We start from the raw sequence: 15,177 nt of genomic DNA on the forward strand, positions 1-15,177 counted from the left end.
AATTAATGACATTCGCCTCGCCGCCACGAGCTTGGGATGCGGACCTACTTTTTCAGCATGCATGAGGTAAACAATATCAATGAGCGCATGACGTCATCATCAAACCTATTTGGTGAAATGCTAAAGGTCTGCACATTGTTATAGAAGAGTGTACACATCCCAAAATTCTGTTTGAAATTGTTGGAGATCACGTGAAGAAACAGCGGATCATTGGAGAGTTTTCACAAAGCCCCCCGAAACGCCAACGTGAACACGTACCACATTGTTATACCTCCTGATGACGAAGTCGAACAATGGGATAGGCGTTTACGTTGAAGTTTCGGGGGGTTTTGCGAAAAGTCTCTAATCCCGCCGTGGGTCGCGCAATAACCCATCACTTTTGTTATGGTTTAGTAAAATGATTTTGATATCAATAGCAGTCAAGTGACGGGCACACCTGAAGCCTTAATGGAAACCTGCTTGGCGTCAAAAAGTATGTGAATTAGTTTATGACGTCATTACAGAGCGTCTGTTATGCTAATGGATTATACGTTTGATATCGTTTGGCCGCGCTTGGGGTCCGGTGATGCCGCGGAGGTCCTTGGGCGCCTCCTAATGAGTCTGTAGCTGAATTATTAGGCGAATGAATCTGAGAGTTTTTATTGCTTTTTGAATAGTACGGCCTGTGTGGTGTATTGTCAGGCTGGCCGTCGGGCTCCCCTCCACCGCGCCGACCCGCCGGCCGTTTGGAGGAGGGGTCTGGTATAGAGCTATCCCGAGAGTCCGACTCGTCAAAGTCTCGCCGCGGTGGAGAAACGGACCGGTGTCGAGACGGTGAGCGTGATGGGGAATCAATAGCGAAGCCGATATCACTAGGGTCCAACGGGCTCCTCGAGCTCTTTGGAGTCGGGGTCCGCACATGTGCCGAACTAGAGCTCCCGTCTACCAACTTCCGCTGGTCAGCCGGTCGCCGGGGTTTGCTGCGGCGGCCATCCGGGCGATGCTTTTTGCGCCGGTCATGCGCGTCCCTGGGATCCCGGTCTCTATCCCGGGGCGACGTGTCTCGCCGGTGATGGCGGTTGGGCGAATCCCTGTCCCGTTTCGGTCGCTGTGCCAGCGGCGGCGGCTCAGAGTACCGGTCGTCCCGATGATGAGGGCGACTTAAGGTTGATTCGTGTGATTTGGGATGCCTCCTGTCCACTAGCCCGTCATACGTCGGCGGATTAAAGCTCTCCATCTCCTTCGCCTTTTCCTTGTCAGCCTTTTCTACCTCTGCAGCTTTCTTGGCTTTCTTCATGGCATTTTTTCGATAACAATAGAAGATGAGCATGTCGAATATCTCGAAGATGCTAAGCAGACTGGCGCCGATGTACAGGCCCATAGAGCCCCCGATGTCACCTGAAGGAAGGAACAACCTTCGAATCAGAATTGCAATTTAAAAGATATGAGGTAAACAGAGAAAAGTAAAGATAACGTCATGTTTAATGAACACCAGCAATAGTGACAAAAGTTGTTTCATCAACCAGGCCCTGAATGCAGGTATAAATTCACTCTATCAATCAATCAATCAGTCTCCCCAGTCCGGCATTTGAACACCAAGAGCAGAATCTTGTGCTGGATCCTGCACCAGTCTTGTAGCCAGTGCAGGTGAACCAGCACAGGGGAAATATGGTCAAACTTTCCAACCAAACACACAACTCTTGCGGCAGAGTGTTGTATCAACTTACTGAGTAACGAAATGACTGTATAGGCCGGTTGTTGGCTGATCTCCTGGTAATACAATTCGCGGAAAAAGATGTCCATGCTGATGAAGTTTGCCCTGAAATATATAGCGATGTGATGAATTTCAAGGAAGACGCAGGTCAAGATGGATGGAGGTGGTGACGCGAGATTCCGAGTCGGCAGATTCAGGGAAAGACGTACTGAGCCGCTGCCAACGACCGTAGAAACTAGCGACGTACCCTTGCACAGTCGTGTTGCCATTGTGAGTAAGTGAGTGACTATCAAGTACTAAAAGAAGTTTAATCTTTTTGTGTCACCCTGTAAATCAACGTTACCACGTTGGTTCCGTTTTCTGCCACCAGGTGCCGTCAACTTACGCATAGTATTTTTCATCCAGCTTATTGCCGTCTAAGTAGGCTTTCATATCCGTCTGGACGAGGTCCATGGCGTCGAAAAACCTGGTGTGATTCCTGCCATAAACAGGGCTTAGCTCGTCTAATGATTTGTACTCGTCCAGTTTTGTGAACCTGGATGGGAGAAAGGAATAAGAGGCCATTTGCCAGGAACGCTTTTGCCACCATGGGTCGGGAAAACAAACCATCTCTACAATATATCTTCACAGTGAAAGACGCCAAATATTGGCACGAGAGGCAATAGGGCCGTTTACACGGGACCAAACTAAACCAGGACAGACCAGCATTTTGATTAGCATATGGTTTTGTAAACAAACTCTTTCAATGAGGCGATGTTTTAACACCCTGTATTCGGAATTCTGCAATCAGACTTCAGAAATTCCGGAAACTCATTTTCCTAACTTCTGACAGAAAACTACGCCATAATTCTCACGAAAATATGAGAACGAAAATAGACCTGACTTACCCGAGGGCTGTGTCTAGCGACGCCTTATCCTTAAACACGGGGACGTATTTCGTAAAATACGGTTTCAGATCCGTATTCGAGAGAATCAGGTTCGAAAGAGACTGCTCAGCTGTCTTCAACGAATTGTATTTATCCTGAATGTCCGAATTTCTACCCTTCGTGTTCTCGAAGAAGTTGCGTAACCTGTAATGATTTGACAAAAATGCGGCTCAGGTGTAGTTTTGGTTTTTACTCCTTACAAAGGGACAACTTGGGAAAAAGATATCTTGGTTTTTCATACAAAAAGGCCTCCAGCTTCCAGCCAAAGTTGGCGGTAGCCTAAGTGACAGCGAGTAGCCTAAAGCGTTAAGGCACTGCCGCCGAAAACTCCCTCGGACGACGGAGTTGGCGTCCAGTGTTCTTCAAGCTTAAGACGGAAACTTCTTCCTGAGATGCCACACCACCGCACTTACCTGTTCAGCCTCACCACGAAGTCTGGAGCCGTGAACGCTTTCGAGACGGCAGTCTTGCCTTGAGACTCGTCCTGGATTATGCCAAGGGCCCCAGTCGCAGTAGTGAAGACCAGTTTAAAGATGTGTTGGATGTCCTCGAGTTCAACCATGGCCGATGCGACCGTACTTTTCATTTCTTTGAGAATCTGAAAGTAGGTCATACTCAGTACTCTGCGCAGTAATATTTGGTGAAGCAGTCGTACTGTCATAGCTTGATTTGGCCGACATTGAATCTGAACGTGTTGAAAACACTCATTTGCAGGTTGAATGATGCGGGTGAAATCTCGGTTTTCGATCCACATACACAATACATAAACAAACAGCGCAATGGCGCTCTTTCTGCCAGTGACAAATCTTCAAAAGCGCCCCCAATGTGTTATTTATTCATTATGTGAGTAGAGCAACAGGCCATCTACAAAATCAAGTGTCAGTAAGGGGTTAAAAAATTGCAAAAGGGTTAAGGTAGAAAAGGGAGCAAGAAATCAAAGAGGTCTCAAAGAGAACAAAGTTCCACTTCAGACGTTCGCTCCCTGTACATCGTGCAGTGCATTTATGTACAGGGGTCCGTTTACATTGTTCAGTGCATTTGAATACAGGGGGCGTACTTTGTGGATTCTTTCTCCGTCTTTAACTTTAGCTCTTCATGAATATTTTATAACGTTTTAACCCATTTGTTTCAGTGGCCTATATGGTAGACTCATGTTCGGGCCATCCACGGCGCAAGTGGAATTAGTCCTACTCGTGCTCGAGTTGTCAACAGCTGAAGTGGAATTATATAGACTAAAAATATTACTTATCAAGAAAAAGAAAACTCACTTTGCTTATTTCGATCTCATTCGACTTGATGGTCAAAATAACTTTCGCAGCCTCGTTCAGAGGATACATGAAGACCTCACTCATCACCATCCCGAGGTTGGTGTCGTATTTCGTACATTGCTTTTCATAAGGCAGCGTCCATTTTGCCTGGAACTGGTCCCGTCGATATGGCACCTAAAATGAACGGTAAACAGAGATGAAACTCTCCATGCATGGACCGATCACGGGATATCATCATTAACGTTCCATCGATGGGTCACCGAGGATATGTGATGGAAAATTTCTATCATAGATCCATCGATGGAACCCATTGTCGTATCTATCATGAGCCCATCATTGATTAATGGATGGAATCCATTATAATTTTTTCGACAGGCCATCATGTTACTCAAATCGGTATGTACTCTGCTGCATAGGCATACGTTCATCCTTATGGGACCAAACGTCAGTGGGCCTATGATGGAACTCCTATCAATTGAATGTCCATGGCCCATCAATGGATCTACCATTGGCCTTCATAGAATCTATGATGGGATCCCAGCGTAAAACGTGGCGTACCGGCCTTTAAAAGCCCATACAAGCAGGAATGGAACGACGTCATCAGATAATTCCAGTTCTTGTCATGCGCGAAAAGGATCACTCACCTTGTGGAAGAAGACGTCAACAAGGAACTTGCCCATTCTCGTGTAGCTATCCCTCAACGACACCAACAGGGTCTCGCAGGTCTTTAGCAGCGCCGCCTGCTTGGGCAGCGTAACGGCCGAACTCAGTACGGTCTTCGGAATGATCATAGCGTGCTGTTCGACAGAGTACTCCGCCTTATATTTCTGCGTATCCATCGCTTTAGCTTGGGTGTAGTGAGATTTCACTTGTAGCAACACGTCTTTTGCGTCTCTGCTCAATGTGCTTCTTGCAGCTAATCGGTCGTCCAAGACGGCCTGGAGAGACCGCTTCAGGTCAACGTCTCCTTTCCCTGCCGCGGCGCCATTCTCGCCCGTAATGCGTTCAAACTTTCTGTAAGAGTCGATGATGAGTTCCCTGTACATGAGCGTGACAGGGTTGAAGTAGCTTGTGTATTTGGAGACCACTGGTCGGTAGAAGTTCCAGTCGAGGACAAACCTGAAGCAAAATATGCTGGTTTAAGTGAACTATCCGACTGTACTCTGGTTGTGGCTTTGTCTTAAGGACGGTTTGCGAGGAACGTGCAACAAAACGAAGATTTTGATGTCTTTCCTTACAACAATGGTCCTTGTGCTCAGCCAGAGGCCAGTGTAACAGTAACAAATGCCCCCCTGGAAAATGTGTCCGGCCCTATTGTATTCTGCAATATGGTTCTATAGAGACCCTGACCGTCAATAGCTCAGAGATTGAAGCGCATAATAGAATCCTTTGTTTCCCGGGCATTCTATCCGAGGACATTTAAACTTCTACACCGGTCGCTAATTCTGGTGACCGTTGCTACGGAAGTAGACACCATAATCTGTTATTGAAAAAGACACTAGGTTATTTTTCACCCCTAAAAAGCTGGCAATTCCTTTCATACGTTGTCTGGTATACTGCCCGTTTTCAATTCTTGGGCGGTTTGGGACAAGAAAATAACAAGATGGGGGCATAGTAGGCCGCGATAGCCATCTTAATAGATAGTACTCACTTTTGAAAGTCATAAACCTCATTAATCTTCTTGAAGACATCCTCCGCATCTCGGATGAGTTCCTCGATGTGTTTCTGCATCCTGTCCAAGGCCTTTGGCAGCTCGTCATTCAGGACCTTCCTCAGCTCAACCGCCCTGCCGACCAACTTGTTAATCATCCCCGCATCTTCGGCCAGGAGCTCCGTCCTGGTCGCAGTGACCGTGTCGCGAGCCTTGCTAAACTTCTCTTGGAGTTTCGTCTTGTTTGCAATTTGGAACAGCTTGTAGACGTCTGCTTTAGCACTTTTTAAGTAGCTCAGGTTTGGCTGGTAGAAGAATGTTTCACAACCTGGTTGGCAGCTACAGGCCTCAACATTCTTTTCGAATTCCCCTGGAATAGGATTGAAATTTTGATATCAGTGTTTAAAAATGTTAATAGGTTTTTTCATATCGTGCTGGCCAAACCAGATCATAATTACCAAAAGATAGCGGTGTTGTGCAGATTATCCGTAGGATAGGCAAGATTAAAGACTCTGGGATAGGCCTAGCAAAATAACGCTCTTTCACAGCTGTCGGCTATCATTCTTGTTGGGCTCAGACAGCACGGCTATGATCAGATACGGATGTTTGATTGGTCAAAACCTGTCACCTGACAGGAAGTCCTACGCAATTTCTGCTTGAGGAAATGGCGAATGGCCGCAACACTGACAGGCGACAATCAGAGGAAAATGTATCAGAATTAGTTCTACAAACCCTTCGTTTCATTCTCACATCTCATGGCCACGTCTTTCAAGCAATCCTTGACACCTGTTGACAAAACAAAACAATGGTAAACTGATGAGGGAACCGATAATCGATTTTGTTCGCCAGTCCTATTGTTTATGCAAAGTGACATCACGAGCCATAAACACCACTATCAATTTGGCGAAAGTTAAACATTTTCATGATATTTTTCACCTTGAGGCCGCGATTGGGCAGAGTGCCCATGTCACTGTTCACTTTTCATGCGTGACAAAAAAACCGAACAAGCCATTTTCAACTCGTAACAACAGAAACATGACAAGTGAGTGCGGCGTGAACCTTATATAACTGCGGCCTTAGGAATACAAGTCTAATTTCTCATATGTTTTACTGACTTAAACTGAACATCAATCGTGCATATGTGACCCGTCACAGCAAAACCAGGCGCATATCGCTCTGAGCTTGACAGGTTGATCGAGACGGACTATTTGTTCATTTCACTGTTGTCTGCCTTTTGTGAAATATGAGCACATCAATTTCTTCTATTATCTCCTGGTGTCATTAAGGCTCATCTAATGTGCGACATGCGACTGGTTTTGCTGTGACGGGTCACATATTATTGGAATAATCCGCTGGCCAAAGGCCTTTGCCTGGCAAATAATCAAAGGACATCGACATACGTCAAAAACAAGACGACAGGTGATACAAATCTGTCGTCAAACAGTATTTTTCAGTCAAATTTTAAAATAAAAAAAGTCGCTATCAAATACATCTGTACGCGAACTGTCTACTTATTTTAGTAGTTAATTTTATTCCCGAAGGCGTCGCAGCAGAATGTTGTTCCCTTCTTTCATAACCTTAAATGCAACAATCTGATTGGTCGCGACTCACCTGGCACCTCCATATATGGAAGGGTACAGCCGCAATTCTTGACGAAGAAATCGGTCCAGCATTCTCTCCTACAGGCCATCTGGGTGTAATACGTGAAGTACTTCAACGTTTTGGTTTTCGTGCAGTTGCCGTAAGGCGGCTCCACTCGCTTCATCTATAAAGAAAGCGTCGTCAATGGTGATCATCGCTGCCAAGTCTCACTCGACCTGCTGTAGAGGGACTATGAGAGAATTTCAACGGGTGTATGTAAAATTCGTCATTAGGACCGAAGACCGGGAGATTGGGGGTTCGCTATGAATGCAGTTATACACGAGGCCGTAGTGCAGGTATTATGCATACAAATTTGCTGAAACTTGGTAGCCACAGTCTTTTCATAGCTGTCTACATAACAGCAATAAGTGAATTATGTGAAGAGATTCATTTTTAAAGGCCTTTTAAAGGCCTTTTAAATTTGTTATTGAATTTGAAAATTTCCAATCGAGTAGATAACAATAATTATGTACAATTCACATACGATTGTCAGCACAGCACAGCACAGCACATTCCCGCAGCTAATCAGATATAGAGGTGGCATCATTGCAGTAATTAAACACTGCAGTGTGACGAAACTTGGCACGCATTGTTTTTATATGCATGTGCGCATTACATCAACGCTATTTCCGATACTTAATCACAAAATGTCATTTTCTTAAACGATTTAATAATCTCTGAACTGAAAATTAAACGTGTGTATGTTACAACCATATCGATACTTACATGTACATCGTGCTGCACTCCGAGTACATTTACCGTGAAACACGAAGAACAAAAAAGCATCTGCTAAACAAAAGGAAATGAAAGAAGACTCCTGCGCAGCTCCGGAACTGGCTTTATTGATGACGTCCGTGACTGTCACTGTCAACACAGGCCGCCATGACTGAAATTCTACTCCGAGAATCTTGGAGTAACAACAGGCGCGTGAAGATACCAGAGTACAAATCGATCAGCCCCGAATTGACTGGTGCACAATAACCTACATCTTCCATGACCAGGTCATTGTGTGCTTTCTGTAGGTTTAATTGGACCTGATCGTTAGTTAAAATTGACTGTTAGATTTTGGTATCTTCACGCGCCTGTTGCCATGGTGTGATGAAAGTCTGTGTTGGCAGAGAGAATATCCTTCGATCTGCTTGGAGAATGAAATAAAATATAAACAAAGGATAGAATAAAATAAATAAATGAATTCGTACCAACCAACCCCTTGAATTTACAGAATTTATATTCAGAATGAGAAATAATAACATGAAGTTTTGTTTGGTTTATATTCCCTCGGTATTCTACCTCTGATCAATCTTGAATTATATATTCTTCATCGACCAGTGCGTCGTCGTTCGTTCCAAAACACATTTGTTACAATGTGTCATTTTTAGTAAATATGAATTATTTATAAGGAACAAAAACGGAAGTTTTGGTGCCTTCCAATAAATATATTCATTACATGTCCGCGACCAATAAATATATTCATTACATGTCCGCGACCAATAAATATATTCATCACATGTCCGCGACCAATAAATATATTCATCACATGTCCGCGACCAATAAATATATTCATTACAGGTCCGCGACCAATAAATATATTCATTACAGGTCCGCGACCAATAAATATATTCATTGCATGTCCGCGACCAATAAATATATTCATCACATGTCTGCGACCAATAAATATATTCATTACAGGTCCGCGACCAATAAATATATTCATCACATGTCCGCGACCAATAAATATATTCATTACATGTCCGCGACCAATGAATATATTCATTACATGTCCGCGACCAATAAATATATTCATTACATGTCCGCGACCAATAAATATATTCATTGCATGTCCGCGACCAATAAATATATTCATTGCATGTCCGCGACCAATTTATCACAACAACTAACGCATATACATATTGCATTTTTTTAAACTGCGAATATCAAGTACATGTGATTTTAAATGATACAAAAAAATTAACAAAATGGCCAAAAGCTGCAACAAAACCATAAGCTGAATTGACACGTTATTTGATCCGTGTAACAGATTTAAACGTCCTAGAAGAGAAAGTCCCGGGAACAAAGGATTCTATCATGCGTTATCATCATCCATATCTTAATACGTGCATAATATCGCTGTCCAGTAATGAAAGTTATTATCCCTTCAGGTTCAGGACTTTTTAATGAAAAACCCGATACATGCGCGCGGACAAGAAACATCTAATTATTTTCTTTTGCCTAATTTCAGGATAGTGCATGTCACTACTACACAGTGTATTTATCCACCTACCACGTTGACGCTGAGGCCAATAAAAGCATGACTTCCGGTTGGCATACCGAGGCCCATTTCAAAGACGCTGGCAATGTCGTTGCGATCGAAGAGGAGAAATTTTAAGCCAGCCGAATCGTGAGGGCCTATCATAGCCTCGTAATTCTCAGCATTTAATGTCAGGCGAAGACCAGCATTTAAACCTGGAAAAAAATCAAAAAATTTAAAATCAGGTGTCTATCGGGCGCAAGTGGGGATAGATTTGAATATACCCTAACCAATTATCAACTCCATTGTGGCTTTAAGCGAAGCATAACAAGGCGAAATTTGAAATCACCAACCCGCTGAAGCAAATAATTAATCCTGGATATCAGAAATTTAAAGATTCGTATGGCCGGCTTGAAATCATTGGCCGACTCACCGTCTTCAGATTGAGGCCAATGAAAGTGTAATACCCAGGACTCACCCCCGACCCCAGTTCAACAATAGCCGGGATGTCCCTGTTGTCGTGCAAGAGGAACTTGACGCCCTCTGATTTGTGGGGCCCTGCCATATACTCATACGACTCGACGTTTACTAGAAGGCTGAGGCCTGCAGCGCCCCCTGAAATGCAGCGGTGTGTTTGAAAATTAAACTGATGTTGATAAAATTGCTGCAGAGAAGTTGGCTGCTTGTCTAGTGTCAGCAGTCCTCCGCTGTTTTTCCGAATCTCGAAAGCCATTTACAGATTTGACATTTTACCGAATAACCTCTTCGGCTGCAAATTTTTGCCAGTGAAAACCCCCCAAAATGTTTTTCAAAGAGCTCAAAAACCTTCATTTCGAAGAGTGCTGAAACATACTCGACATAAAAAACGACAAAAATGTAGTACTCACCCGTATTTTTTGTAACTTTTGAATTATCCGGCGCATCTGCTAATGCATTTTTCGCTCTTATGTTGAAAATATAACAGAGGCCATGGTCCGTAAACTCGAGAGTGAAGTTATGTGGACCACAGTCCACACCCTCCCATTTACAGCTGCCAAAGTGAAAAGAGACAAGATTGGTTATATGAAATATACACTAGTTTCACCGATATACGACCACCGTCCTATATTCTATTCAAACTCGATGTTATTCATACATGGTCGTATCATCCCATTCCACACGTTTATCACATCGTTTGTAAATTTACAATTTCCTCTTTTTGTTTCTCCGATTCAAGTGCCGACAGCTGACGTCATCAAAACATGCGTTCCAACCAGAAAATGTGAATTCTTTCGAATGGCTCACCGTAAAATATTAGTAAAACATAGCCATGTAGTAATTTGCATCCTCAAGTGTCACGTTAACATGATAACAAAAAACACTGACGTCATCAACGCATGCGTACTCACCTCACAATCATATCCTCCTTCGTGTGACCCATTGTTATTAATAATTCCTTCTCGGTGAGATTGGTCGCATTAAAGTTCTTGAGAATGGAGGTGACATTTAATTCATCTTTCGTCCCTTCGTGTGGTTGATAAATAGCCTTTATTAGATCGAGCTTCTTCGCCGCCGCTGCTTTTGTGATTCTAAAAAAACCCAACAGAATCAAAAATATAATGAATGAGGTCATTCAGTTATATTTCTGAAAAATGAATAGCGAAGCTACCTCTTAATAACGTCAGAAGACATCGCGTCCTGCGTATTATTTTGGCGATAGGGATTTTTCGCAAATCTTTGAGTCGCCAAGACGAACGTTTGTCTCATTGTTCGACCTCCTGATAACGGAGTCGAACAATGGAATAGGCGTTCACGTGGACGTTTTGGGGGCTTTACGAAAACACCCTATTGGCCATGAGTTAACCGTGAAATTCTCCGAATTCACAGTCACTGTAACTAGCCGAGGTGTTACCGACAGCTGAAAAAAATTGTTCGTGAATTTCCCGTATTTCCCGTGACCAGACAAGGTTTTATTGACAATAGATAGAATTTTCCGTGAAATTCGCCGAATCCACTTTGAGTACAGCCAAATTTGACCGACAATTGAAAATTCTCGGCTCTCTCCCTTCACTATTTTTTCAAACATTTCTGTGTCAGAAATCAGAAGTGAAAGTGGCTTCTACAAAAACCCTTTCCCTGGATTGGCATCCGGGCCCGATTGTTCAAAACAAATCATGTCACTAACTTCGCGTGAACTTTCACCGAAAACACCAGGGCCCGGTTGTCCAAAACCTGGTTAATAGTTAGCAACCGCTAAGTTTTAGCGACCGCTACTTAACTTGGCTAAACCCCATGAAAAACCCTTGCGGTATCGCTAACTTAGCGGTCGCTAAGCCTAACAGAGCGAACTAATCTTTAGACAGGTTTGGCGTCTGTAACATGAAGCACTAAGCAAAGAGGTCTGTCATGCCACCAAGTCCTGCGCTAATTCATTTAGGCGACACTCGTAAATCATCTTCTATATACTTAGAAATCCAGGAATTCAATAGAAAATCTTTCATAACATGAATTTACCACGAGCGTACCAGAGGGGAGGATGGCTAATCTCAAATAATGTATCCACCTATTAATAGTTGGTTGCTGCACCTAAATGAATGCAGATGCAGAAAACAGCTTGCGATAAGGGTTTAAAAATATTTAAACATGACAAATACTTTTCAAAACCATCGCCAACAATAAAACGCTTGTAAAAACGAGAATAAATCAGAGACTTTTAATAAATTTGTATTGAAAAACTCTGAATGATAATGAAACGAAATGTATCGTCTATGCCTGGCTCGGGCCTTGTTTCGAAAACATGATCAGTCATCAATGTTTTGCCATGTCTTAACACTGGTGAGATCTTAATTCCTCAACTTAATCGCCATGTTGAAGCGTACCACGCTATACACCCAAGGAGAAGAGTCCATTGGTCATCTTCATTGTTATTTAGGGTAATTCAATACTATTCGGGCAGGTTTTTTTGACATCGGTGGCACCAAAATGGGCAATTAAAAAGGGTCACCCTAAATAACAAAGGTCGTAACCATTTGACTGTTATCCTGTCTGTATAGCAGGGTATTTTTGTGGACACGGTGCGCAATTTATCAACGCTAATGGTATTATCAGTTTAGGAAAAATTGGGTAACTGACGCACACCATTGTTTTATTACACCTGCAAAATTTGAAAACTTAATTGGGTAAAAAGTTAATTCATCTTCTGCCTTATCAAAATTACAAAATGGCCAACCGTCACCAAACTTCGTGCCCTAGCGTCAAAGGTAAGAACCAACCTTTAGGGCACCTACCTATAGGTGTTCTGATTGCATAACGCTACACCAGGAAAACGGATGGTTTTATTAAAGTTCACCTCGACTTGGACCATCACTGGGGCAGAGGCCAAGAACTCGATACGATTACTAACTTGGAACAGCAGGAACGACAAGGAGCCGAAGAAAAGAAGGCACCACAGCATTCTGAAACAGGAAGTGTACGGGTTTACTGGCAGTGGTACGGGCTTACCTGTATGCATTTTGATTACATAAGGCTACGGACGGGAAGCGGATGGTTTTATTAAAGTTGATCTCGACCTTTGCCATGACGGGTGCTGATGCTAGGTAGATGATGCGGTTGCAAATCTGGATCACCAGAAAGGTCAGAGAACCAAAGAAGAGAAGAAACCACAGGACCCTGGAATAGAGAGCAAGTTTGTATCGAAAGGGGTCGAAATACATCACCCTGCCAGAGATACTGACGTCAGACGACGTTTTATCGACACATCGCCTCATCGTTGTGCGTATCATCGTAACTTTTTTATTTGGAATTAGAATCATGACGTAAATGGCGATAATATGCACGACGTGGCGATGATATATCGCCTGACTAAAGGTGAATATAGTGAACGGTCACATGACACAAAAAGGCTTATAAAGATTTGAATAAAAGAATAACTCGTCTCATATCTAACAACTTCGTCAGTCGGTTTTGGAGGCAAAAAGCCCTGCATGGAAAATTGGTTTAATGGGAATGTACTGATTTCAACAAGACTAACAATGGAAGGTGGGTTTATTGAGTGAGTCCACGAGCGCACGGCCCTGCAAAGAAAAGTGGACTTCATGGAGTACTTCAGTCCACACGGCCCTGCAAAGAAAACTGGCCTTAGTTGAAATTTATCTGGTCGACAAGGACATGTACATGTATGGCTTTAATGGAAAGTGGTGGGTTTAGTGGAAGTAAAAAGGACAAGCAATGAGAAAGCAGGTTTAATGGAAATTGACGTGAATCCACTAGGCTAATTAAAGCAGTGGAAATTGAGTTAATGGACATTTATTGACTTCAAATACATGGAAAGTCAAAATAGCCCAGAAATGAAAACTTGACTGAATTGAATCGAAGGTTAGTCAGTCAAAAAGGCCCAGCAATGGAAAGACAAATGGGCGAGGTCCAGCGTCAAGATATACTGTGTTTGCAACAGGTCTGGAAAAGGACCTTGCAGGCAAAGGTTTTGGTAACCAACAGGATAAATGAACAACCCTACCTTCGGAACCACGTGGTACCGAGTTCCCACATGAAGTGTACGCCATGGAAACTCGTATACTGTGTAAATCCGAGGAAGTTCTCCGCCAGGGTTTCCGGTGTCTCCACGGCCTTGGTGTCATCCGTCCTGGTCGACGACCGGCGCTTTCCGTACTCAACGCTGTCGCGATTACCCTTTCCGCAATCTCCATTTTCGATTTCGAATGCCCGGTTTTTGTAGCCTGGAATGATTATGCAAATAAAATAATTATGTCTTTACGGTATCATGATTATTTTCATGTGTTTACGTAATGTAGACATTGGTCAATCCGGCGTACAAGTATGTCAAATGTTTAATAGAAAATTATACACCTTGGAACGAAACTGTGCTTTCAAATCTAAACTGAAAAGAAAGGTCAACCTATGCTGAAATAAGATGAAAAGATATGTAATTTTTTTTTTCATTGCCAAGAATAGTTTTGTCAGGCAACCCCAACATATGCACCAAGGTGGTGGACGTCATTACACCATGCGATTGGTAAACACACTCAACCTCTTGACACACAAGCCGTCAAACAAAATCTTAAGCGTATAATGAGAGGCGCAGGTTACTTTTCTCTAATGGAGGTAATTCCCTGCAGCCTTTGATTGTCCACATTATTCCCTCACAGCCAGCACGAAAAATGACAGCCACCTTTTTGTTGATCCGAAACCTCTCACTTTTATCGAAATACAACATGTGAAGCTTTTCATCAAATATGACTCGCTCTACCAAAACTAGGCGCTTGTCGCATCTTAACTTGACAGGTTGATACGGACTTGTTGTTCATTTCCCTATTGTAGACCTTTTGTGAAATGTGACCAAATCAGTTTGTAATAGATTTCACAAAAGGTCTACAATAGGGAAATGAACAACAAGTCCGTATCAACCTGTCAAGTTCAGATGCGACAAGCGCCTAGTTTTGGTAGAGCGAGTCACAAATATGTGATCACTCTACCTCCATTCATTTCAGCAGTGTTCCCGTTCATGTAAGCGTAGTCATTCCACGGCGCGGTAGACATTTTCATGCCTTCAGAAGGTCGCGATATTACAAATCCAGTTTTATTTCATAGGACAGGATCGCACGTGTAACCACACAACAATTTAGAAAATCTCAAACACGAGAATCACACTGTTGAAGAAATACATGGAGTCTCTTCATTCAAATTTCGAACGAACTTTTGGTCCAATTTATTTATGTCTCTGCGTGTTAGGCGCATCAAAAAGCTATCTGAAA

At 43.0% G+C, this 15,177-nt stretch overlaps 1 protein-coding gene across 1 annotated transcript in view; it reads right to left on the bottom strand.

Annotated features, from left to right (window-relative positions):
- Positions 1-511: 511 nt before the first annotated feature.
- Positions 512-15,177, bottom strand: part of LOC135502580 (degenerin-like protein del-10) — a 32,877-nt gene continuing 18,211 nt past the window's right edge. Inside the window, exons 3-17 of the mRNA XM_064795530.1 lie at positions 13,923-14,142; positions 12,908-13,075; positions 10,816-10,995; positions 10,315-10,457; positions 9,461-9,642; positions 7,150-7,303; positions 6,271-6,324; positions 5,539-5,908; positions 4,532-5,006; positions 3,888-4,061; positions 3,033-3,217; positions 2,581-2,763; positions 2,079-2,228; positions 1,707-1,798; positions 512-1,377 (exon numbers count right to left, since the gene is read on the bottom strand). Of these exons, the coding sequence (XP_064651600.1) occupies positions 512-1,377; positions 1,707-1,798; positions 2,079-2,228; positions 2,581-2,763; positions 3,033-3,217; positions 3,888-4,061; positions 4,532-5,006; positions 5,539-5,908; positions 6,271-6,324; positions 7,150-7,303; positions 9,461-9,642; positions 10,315-10,457; positions 10,816-10,995; positions 12,908-13,075; positions 13,923-14,142 (3,596 nt within the window). The remainder of the gene's footprint in view (positions 1,378-1,706; positions 1,799-2,078; positions 2,229-2,580; positions 2,764-3,032; positions 3,218-3,887; positions 4,062-4,531; positions 5,007-5,538; positions 5,909-6,270; positions 6,325-7,149; positions 7,304-9,460; positions 9,643-10,314; positions 10,458-10,815; positions 10,996-12,907; positions 13,076-13,922; positions 14,143-15,177) is intronic.

This window comes from Lineus longissimus, chromosome 18, assembly GCF_910592395.1.
Source record: "Lineus longissimus chromosome 18, tnLinLong1.2, whole genome shotgun sequence".
In the NCBI taxonomy this organism is placed as follows: Eukaryota; Metazoa; Nemertea; class Pilidiophora; order Heteronemertea; family Lineidae; genus Lineus; species Lineus longissimus.